This window comes from Oxyura jamaicensis, chromosome 2, assembly GCF_011077185.1.
Source record: "Oxyura jamaicensis isolate SHBP4307 breed ruddy duck chromosome 2, BPBGC_Ojam_1.0, whole genome shotgun sequence".
In the NCBI taxonomy this organism is placed as follows: Eukaryota; Metazoa; Chordata; class Aves; order Anseriformes; family Anatidae; genus Oxyura; species Oxyura jamaicensis.
In genome coordinates this window covers 55593052-55602823 of record NC_048894.1, presented here as the reverse complement: position 1 = coordinate 55602823, position 9772 = coordinate 55593052, and the positions used below count along the sequence as shown (strand labels likewise).

The following is a 9772-nucleotide window of genomic DNA, read 5'->3' as shown; positions in this document are numbered from 1 at the left end:
GAAAAAAAAAAAAAAAAAAAAAAAAAAAAAAAAAAAAAAAAAAGATTCTGCACTTCCTATCCAGGTGGTGTCCAGATATTTCCCAATAAGCAGGGCCAGGGCCTCAGTACATGTAGCAGTTGCATGCATGGAAGATAAACACATTTTTAATAAATGAGGGGGCCTCTTCCTCCTTTTGCATAATTTTTATTGCTTAACATAATGTCATATGGTATGGAATAACACTTTAGCTGCTGCTCGGGTCAGCTATCCCAGTGATGTCTCCCCAAAACATCTTCCTAACCCAAGCCTGCTGACCTTTGCAGTAGGTGCATTCTCAACACCATTCTAGCCACACATGTAAAGCTCAGCCGTAAATGAGCTGCTTTGAGGAAAGTTAACTCCATCCCAGCAAGACCCAATACACTTGTATAAGTGCAGTCAACAAAATTAGACAAATATTTGGCACTCTGCAGTTAGTAAAACTCACAGCAAAATTCAGATTTTTCTAAGCAAGGGTGTCTGCATTTGGCCTGATATTTAGGAAAAATTATATTGTATCTTCCCTATAGCTCAAGTCCTAATCTCAGTCACTCAGTTGTCTCATAATGCTGGGAGTAAATGCAGTGCCTCCAAGATATTCACTGGCCACAGCCCTGCAGAATGCAACTGCCTCTGGAGGTGACACATTTGTACATATTACACAAATGCAATTTTTTAAAACTTTAGTAAATACCCTGTTTAACATCCTTACTGATGTCAACTCTTGCTGTAGTACGTGTGTGGATATACACATATGCAAACAAGAGGCAGTGGTATGATAAAAATATGAAAAGGATGTAAGAAAATTAATTTATGGTAAAATTTGCATAGCATTATAAAATAAGGTTATTTGTCTTTTTAGCAAGAGCACTAAAAGAAAGAGCAGTTGCAATGAAAGTAATTTGCAGACATATGTGTCTGTTTACAAGCAGAGGGAAAGTGACAAGTATTTATGTTTTACTTATACTTTATATTAGAGTGTTTCCGTAATGAAAAAGAAAAAGAAAAAGAAGAAAAAAAGAAAAAAAAAAAAAAACTGTTAATTACCTCTATCTATGCTGCACCATTGCTTTAAATGTGCTTGTATATCGTGGAGCATTCAGTTTCATATAATTATTTCTGATGACTGTGGGTACATTTAAAATGCTTTGTAGATGGATATTTAATTCTTCCTCTAACTAAAGCACTTTCGTGGTATGAGACACCACTTTCCTTCCCCAGTAGATGTAGAAACATTATACATCATGTTTATAACACAATTTGTAGATAATCACTCACTTTGGTGTTGTTGTTGTTGTTGTTTGGTTTCGGTGGTTTTTTTGTTTGTTTGTTTGTTTTGACAATGGCTGTTATAAAGTCCTTCTTCCATTTGTCTCTGGCATAGCTTAAAGTTTGAAATAGGTGTTTGTTCCTAACCTCTTTTGTAGTTACCGGTTAATTTGAAGGGTTTACCTTTCATAGGTCAAACAAAACAAACAATCAAGAACAAAAGCTGATGACTTCACTCTATTGAGAGAATTTGTTTGGAAAACACTTTTATTATTAACTTTACAGTTAGAAGCAACTTTTCTATTTATTAGGTAAGAAGGAAGTAAAAAAGGATCACTAATTCCAACTCTGGAGGGCAGTCTTAACTAGTCAGCCTAGAGGTCCTCATGCTGAGTGAGGAGCTACAGATGCGCAAGGTGTATGCTACATAATACAGACTAGATAAAATTGTCCTGTCCTGATGGGGTAAGCTCTCCTTTGAGAGTACTCACTCTTATGGGTTTCTGTTCTTCCACACACCCACAAAAATAAATGGGAAACAATCTTCTGGGGCTAAAACTGGAGAAAAATATAAACTATAATGTGAGAGTTACTTCTGACTAAGAACTAAAGGGGACCTGAGGTCTACTGAGGGGAGACAAGTAGTAGATCATCTGTAATACCATGAAAATACAATGTTTAAAGAATGAGAATTGATTATAGATAAAGAAAACAAGATTTGTGATTATTAGAATTAAAGCTTGAGTTCAGTTCAAACCAGAAAGAACTTACTGAAAAATAACCTCATACACCTAACTTTTCTTAAAAATCATTCAATACCTGGTTGGGGTCTTTACAGAAAGGAAATAAATAGCTGAATAGCAAATTCTCATGGAATTTTACTTGTAATGGTATATAACTTTATTTCTGTGTATATTAATATATAACATTATTTTCCCTTTTTTTTTTTTTTTGTCTCTTTTCTTGGCTATTTAGATAGTTTATTATTGAGAAAAAGGATGCTGGTACTCTTACTTCCTATAAGATGATAGCAAGTAATGTAAACTTTCTGTTTTCCAAAATGTCACGTGATACAAAAGTAGGATAACTTTACTTTTTTACAGAAAGCAGAACCAAACACAACTGAATACCACATTTTTCATATGAGACATCTTTATTCTTACTAACAACCTTTATTTCACAGAAACTGAAAAGTAAGGGTAAAAGGGCTGAGATATCATCTATAATAAGAATAAGCAATCCCAACCAAAACAATAGTTTGGAATATAAAGACAAAAGAGAGGATAAGCATGAAAAATGCTGACCAGAAGATGCGAATTTGGACGGTAGAGCCTACCTACTTAACATATGCATGAAGATTTTATGAAGTTATCTAATTGAGCACTCTGTTCCAAGGTGTGATTAACTTAGATTTTTCCCAAAAATATTGTGTATTGTAGCTATAGAAGCAATGAAGAGGTTAGCTAAATCACTGCACTCTTATGTTCTACATGGTAACTTTATGTGAAGCATAATTTGGTTTAAGTGTTGTAGGAGGAATATGCATAAGTGTAGGATGAACTCTACAGGAAATGCTACTGAAAAGATGGGAGGAATGGTAAATTTTATGTGACCATTTTTTTTCAGAAATGTTCTAGGTGCACTAAGTCCCCATTCTTCATTAAGATTTCTGGACCAAATTCAACACTAAATTATGTACTTTAGAACCTTACTGAAGTCAATAGGCATACATGGGCTGAAGTCAACATTAACTATAGCCATCTGTTATTTTGTCATGCCATACTCAATTATTTTTATTTAGCTTATTCAGTCATACAAAATAAAACTGTCAAAGTTGTCAAGAAGTCCAAGAAATGAAACCCCCAAGCTGCTGCTCTGAGATTTTTTAATATTTTTTCCAATACATATCTTTGTGCCTTACAAAATGCTGGCTGAAGCACATTTGGTCTGATAGTTTGATTGGAAATGATCCAAAGGCTTATAGATAGTAGAATAAATAAAGAATTCATCACATAACTGCATAGGTCTTACAGTAGTATATTCGATAGTACAGATGTTAAAAATACATTTCATTAGATAACTGCTTTTAGCATTCATACAATAAAATGTTACAGTTCTTATTACTAAAAGTCACTATGTTAACTACAAAGCATTTGGATATATGAAAATGCATGCAAATGTATATTAAAAAAAATAATAATAATGCTTCAGTTTTTAAATTAGATTTTTTTTTAATTAGAAAATTAGAAAATCGCATACTTTACACATCACCTAATCACCAAAAAAAATATATATAATCCTCAAAATAATGTTTATAATAATTCAAATTAACTTGGATTTTTTAATTAAAAGGGTTGGTGTTACCGGATTATAAAATCTGAGAGGTGTCCAAATGGGCAAATTTATTTTCTAATGCAATTTTAAAACTTTTTCAGCCAAAAAGCCAGGGGAGGGATAGATGGTCTATAAAGTGGAGAAAGAGATCTAAGTTTCATTCCAAGGAAAAAGTGCGAATTAAACCTGCCTTTGCATAGCTAATTGGAACTGGTCAATTTGAAAAAAATAAATTTTGAAGTTCTTCAAAGGAACTTAAGTGACTTGTGCTAAATGTATTTTTTTTCTTGTACAATTCATTATCAGTGAAGATATCTTAAATTAGTTCATCATTCTGTTGGTGCGACTTTTTGTGAATATGAGGCATGTGTATTAAGATCATTTAACCTATTCAATCTTTTCTAATTTCTAACAGGAATTACTTGTGTTTGCTGCACCATCAACATCATGTCTTCAGTATAATTTCTCTTCAGTAATAATGTCAAAGAATGGACTTGCTTATGTAATCTGTAATTTTTTGAAATTTGGGTGCTAGGATGAGATAGTCTTTTTTTATATAGTTTAGATTTTCAGGAACTTACAGCTTTCCAAAAAAAAAAAAAAATAAATAAATAAATTATAATAACCTGAACTGCTTCTCTGTTTTTCTTTTGCATTTACCACTGAAACAGCCCCTTAAAAACCCTTGTTTTGTCCATCTCTAACAGTCTGCACATAGGAGTTGCATACACACACACAAAACAAAAAACAAAAACAGCAACAAAAAACTGTTAAAACCACCTATTATTAAATGTTCTCTTTGGTAAATCTGACATCATTGTAACAAAGTGCATGATGCAAAAACGTTGATGGCACTTTGCTCCTCCATTTTTTGCCTGTATGCTGGAGAATAAGCTTAATTATCTTAAGATCAGTTTTGATTGTAAGAGTTGAAGCTTCTTCTTCTGTTATTAGGAATATGAGAACAGCAAATTTCATAGGACTTCAGCCTTTCCAATGTCAGTATGAAAATATAAATATATACAGAATCGAGTTATGATTTTCCATCAGTTTTTAAGTTCCCATATAGTAATGAGAAATGTTCCATAATACCCCTTGGCAGCCAAATCAGAGGTGTCATTAGCTCCAGCTTAATGTATAAGGGTGCCTGCAGTAACAAGTCATGGGAAAGGCACAAGGGATCTATAAGAATCCATGAGAACAGTCATTTCAAGTGGGAATAGAAGTTTTCAGCCTAGAGTATATTGGTATCACTATACAATTCATAAATAGGGCAGAGCCCTTGGAATAGGGTGAATCTGAAAGTACGGTTCTTGTGCTGCTTAGTATGCACATAAAGCATACTAAGTAAAAGTATGCAAAAAGTATACAAAGTAAATTTCATCAGTACGTTTCCAAAGTTATCTAGTTCTTCTTAACTCCTATCTTTTGTTTACAATCTTTTTAATCCTGTTAATTACAGTTTACATATTTCCAAGTAATTCACTTCCAGTTTATTAGTGCTGCTGCCAAAATTGCATTGTTCATGAAATACTCTGTAATATTAACTTTTCTTAACAGTTCTAGTGTAAATAAAATTATTGCTAGATATTTTTGGAAGAAAGAAAGCATTAATACTTGGCATATCTGTACCCTTTGTGATTTTTATTTTTAGAGATTCATTTTCAGATATTCATATAATTCATATTCAAATATTCAGATATTTGCTGGACTAAACTGTTTAATGTCTCTCAAAATTATGGAAATTTGGGTATTACAGTATGGGTTCTTGTGAGAGGTAAACTATTTTATATATTCTAAATGGGAATAATTGGGAGTTTGTATTCTTCAAGTCACTACTAATAATTAATTCATAAATGCTTAACACAGCTGTTTCAATCCAATATATATTTTTGTTTGTTTGTTTGTTTCATATTCTCAAAACAATTCAAGTTGCTCAGGTCATGCAAGCATATCTCTGTAAGTCCATTCCTACCTGTAGTATATTCTTTATGTTTTCTCCTGTGTAGGACTGGACAGATAATTAAGTGATGTCTAACAAAATTGGAGAAAAAAAATACTCCAGTATCAGAAGTCTGTTTGTATAAAAATATTATATAAACAAATTAATAGCAATACAGAATTTTATCATTACTTTGAATATGTCATTTGCTGATACATGCATAATGCATTTCTTCTTTCCATACCACAGAATGCTTATAAATAGTAAGTAGATGATCTTAATCAAAACAATGATAAATCTTATACTAATATCTTCTGCTTTCATTCAAAGGTACCCTGAAGCACTTTGCAGACTGTTATATATAGGAACAAAAATTAGAAATATAAAATTACACAGAGATTTCATCAATATCTCCTGGTAATAATTACAGGATTTGATCAGATTCATTCATCTCCCATTTGGCTATTAGCAGAAATATGACACACTCTGAATTCAATCTTTATTCTCTTAAGGGGATTTTCTTTGGTGAGAAAAAACTTCAGAGACTTTCTTCACCCTCTTAATGTGAAAAATCTTTAGATACTGGTGGAAACATTATCACTTCTTGGAACTGAGTATTCCAGCTGTGATTATTTCTAAATATGTAGTACAAAGACAAGCATTATAATCAGTCTTCGATTTATAAATTTTTTGACTTTGTCAGAACTGATTAGTATGTCCGGAGGAACTACAGGTACCTTTGAAAATCATAAAAGAGCCACTTAGTTTCTGAAAAGTATTCGTTTTTTTTTTAGTGCATGGCTGGAGTAACAAAAGTTATCATCTTTTTTTTTTTTAAAAAAAAAAAAAACTACTCAGCTTTTGTTGAAGACAATAAATTCTTCTCTACTCAGTCTAGTATTCCCACCACTCAATAACAATTCTTTTGCAGGGGAGAATGCCTTTTCTACAGTGATGAGACAAGAAACCAATTGTCAGAAAACAGAGCTATTCCAGAAAATAACTGTAATATTTAGCTTTATTTTCATGACAACAGTTTTAAAATGACCATATAATTAAGTGCACAAATAAAATATTAAAATGATTAGAAACATGATCAATGAAGAAGAGGATGAAAATCATTACTACTTTTTATTTCCTTTAAATGAGGTAAAAGTTACTGTCAATAAGAAAAGGACTGGCCTTATACATCCTTATTTGCAGCAGAAGTATTAGCTCTTTCTGTGAGAGGAGAATGAAATAAGAAGAAAGCCAATACTTGTTACTACACTTTGAAGAATTCTTTGTTCTAAATAAAGCATTATTTGAAAGAGCAGCAATCAGCAGAGAAAGCCAGTCTCAGAGGAAGATCTCACAAAATGTAAAGTGATTGTATCCTCTATCAGAAGGGAGTGGTTCCTATTGATCCCTTTAACAGAGATGGAAGATTAGGACTTCATACCTGGCTTTGTTACCTCTTTTCTTTCTTATATGGAAAGTTCTTTAATCTCCTTCCTCTTATATCTCTGGTCTCCAAATTTATGATAATGAAACATCTGTAAAGTGTATTGCAACTTATAGATGAAAAATGCAACCTAGAACAATCTGCAAAAGAAGCTGTGAGGGTTTCCCTCCATTTTCTTTCCTTTTTAGTAGTCCCCTGTAACAGCCTTGCTGACCTGTGTTCATAGCACCTGGTCTAGCTGTGTCCAAACATAGTTAATGATCTCTGCAATATAAAGGTTCCAGGGAGAAAGGGAAGTGCTCTGAAGGGGAAGAACATACAGCTAAGGAAAACAGACATGTAGTGTTTGAAAAGCTCTAGTAATTAAATCTCTAATTACTCCCTCATCACAGAGAAGAGACACCACTTCCAATTAGCTGTCATTCAAAAATGTGATGATTTTTTCTTAATTCCTTTAGTTGCACTAAAAAACAAAACAATACAAATAAAATAAAATAAAATAAAAATAAAAACCACCAGTGTCATAATTTCCATATTTTCAGAAGGACCTAGTGAGGATTGTGACTGGAGACTGTGCTAATGTAAAACTCTGAATGTTACCACAGATCTTGAAATCCCTGCAGTGCTTCCCAGTTATTAGCAATTTAATGAGTCAGATCATGAAATCATATAAGTTAGAGTATCTTTTCTAGATACTGACTTCATCCTTCATCCTGTGCTATTGTTGATTAAAAAAAGAAAAAAAAAAAAAATCATTACACTTCCTCTTACTTTCTTTTTTGTTAAAATGTATAGTGCTTTTTTCCTGTGTCCCTGTGTGGATACTTTTCATTTTCCACGTGTTTATGTCAAAAAACAAAGAAATAAAAAAACAAACAGTAACTGAGAGATGAGATACCTAATTAAATTTGGTTTGTTTTATTTTCTATTTGGAAGAAACAGCCTTCAACGTGTCAACTGTATTCAGCTCCTGAAATGATAAAGACTAAATGTTGTATCAGTGCATAATGTTTTGAACTGGGCATGAAAAAGACACTGAGTTACTCACTGCAGTTGAGACAAGGAGTTTCTACATTACTATAAATCAAATTTTAGGGAGCTTACCAACGTAAATGGGATTTGAGGAGTAGCTGAATACTCATGTTTAGATTCACATATTTAGATTTTGGGACTTAGTCAGTGTTAAAAATAACAGGACAAACATAATAAGCCTTTTCAAACAATTAGCCTTCCATATCTCTCTTTTAGATAATACTAGAATATTAAATTTAAAAGAAACACTATTTCCTTGGTATGCAGAGGTCTTATCATTAGGACAGTAACTGTCATCAGCTGGAGCAAAGAAGACACCTGAGGAAGTTTTACTTGTGTTCCCATTCACAGCAAAGAAATCAACAGCAAACTGTTACCGACTACTTTGGAGCTGGTCAGCTTGGAAAGCAGGAAGACTCAAAGAATTCCAGCTGAATCCAGGACAGGCCATGCCAAAAACTGCTCCTCTGACTGTGTACCTGCTATCCATTCATTTTCCAGTAAACAAATGCGTTTATTGGTATATTAATCAAGCTGATGTCACTTGGGACAAATTTTTGGAGGATAACATTTTACTGGTGTAATTATTGCATTAGTTCATTGGCAACAATTGTGATGAAGCAAACTATTTTTATGTATTTCACAACTGCTTTCTTATAATTCAGGAGAAAAGACACTGGGATGTTGTCATACAAAGAACACCTACCTGTGAGTCAAGTTGTTGTTGGAGACATTGACCGGCCTGGGTCTGAAGCCAAGATATCTGTGGGTCCTGTGCGTTGTCAAGGAGATCGTAAGTTGGTTAATTTTCTTCCACTTAATCATGGGATCATGGGTAGGAAAGAGGAAAAAAAAAAGCTAAATTTTAATATTGTAGATTCCCCATTCAAATTTTGGCAAGTGATTTTCTAGTCAGAGACCTTTTCTATGGAAGCATGATGTATTTTGAGACATTTTATCTATGTAACTGCATGTATAATTATTCATATTTGCTTTTAAAATGTGGATTAATTTTTTTTATGGCAAATGTGGCAACTTGGTTATTCAACTAAGTTTATATAGATATAAACAGTGATATAGACTGCATAAGAATATCTTTCAATGTCTGTGGTTCTGTTGAGTGCTGTTGTCAATGCCATTAGCATTGCTAGGCATATCACTGTAAACTGTGTTTATGGGGTATAAATAGTAGCATGATGGCAAAACTTTTTGCTGTAAATTGTGTTTACAGCTTGTCGTGAATGGAGTCAAATCCAGTTGGAGTCCAGTCACTAGTGGAGTCCCCCAGGGCTCGGTACTGGGGCCAGTCCTCTTTAACATCTTCATCGGTGATCTGGACGAGGGGTTCGAGTGCGCCCTCAGCAAGTTTGCAGATGACACCACATTAAGTGTGTGTGTCGATCTGCTCGAGGGTAGGAAGGCTCTGCAGGAGGATTTGGATAGGCTGGACCGATGGGTCAAGGCCAACGGTATGAAGTTCAACAAGGTCAAGTGCCGGGTCCTGCACCTGGGGCACAACAACCCCAAACAGAGCTACAGGCTGGGAGATGTGTGGTTAGAAAGCTGCCTGGCAAAGAAGGGCCTGGGAGTTTTGGTTGACAGTCGACTGAATATGAGCCAGCAGTGTGCTCAGGCGGCCAAGAAGGCCAGCAGCATCCTGGCTTGCATAAGAAACAGCATGGCCAGCAGGTCCAGGGAAGTGATTGTCCCCCTGTACTTGGCTCTGGTGA

At 34.0% G+C, this 9772-nt stretch overlaps 1 protein-coding gene across 3 annotated transcripts in view; it reads left to right on the top strand.

Annotated features, from left to right (window-relative positions):
- CNTNAP2 (contactin associated protein 2) overlaps positions 1–9772 on the top strand; it is a 1137498-nt gene that overhangs the window by 956352 nt on the left and 171374 nt on the right. For all 3 annotated transcript variants that reach the window (XM_035319470.1, XM_035319471.1, XM_035319472.1), the window contains one exon: positions 8708–8835. In XM_035319470.1, the coding sequence (XP_035175361.1) occupies positions 8708–8835 (128 nt within the window). The remainder of the gene's footprint in view (positions 1–8707; positions 8836–9772) is intronic.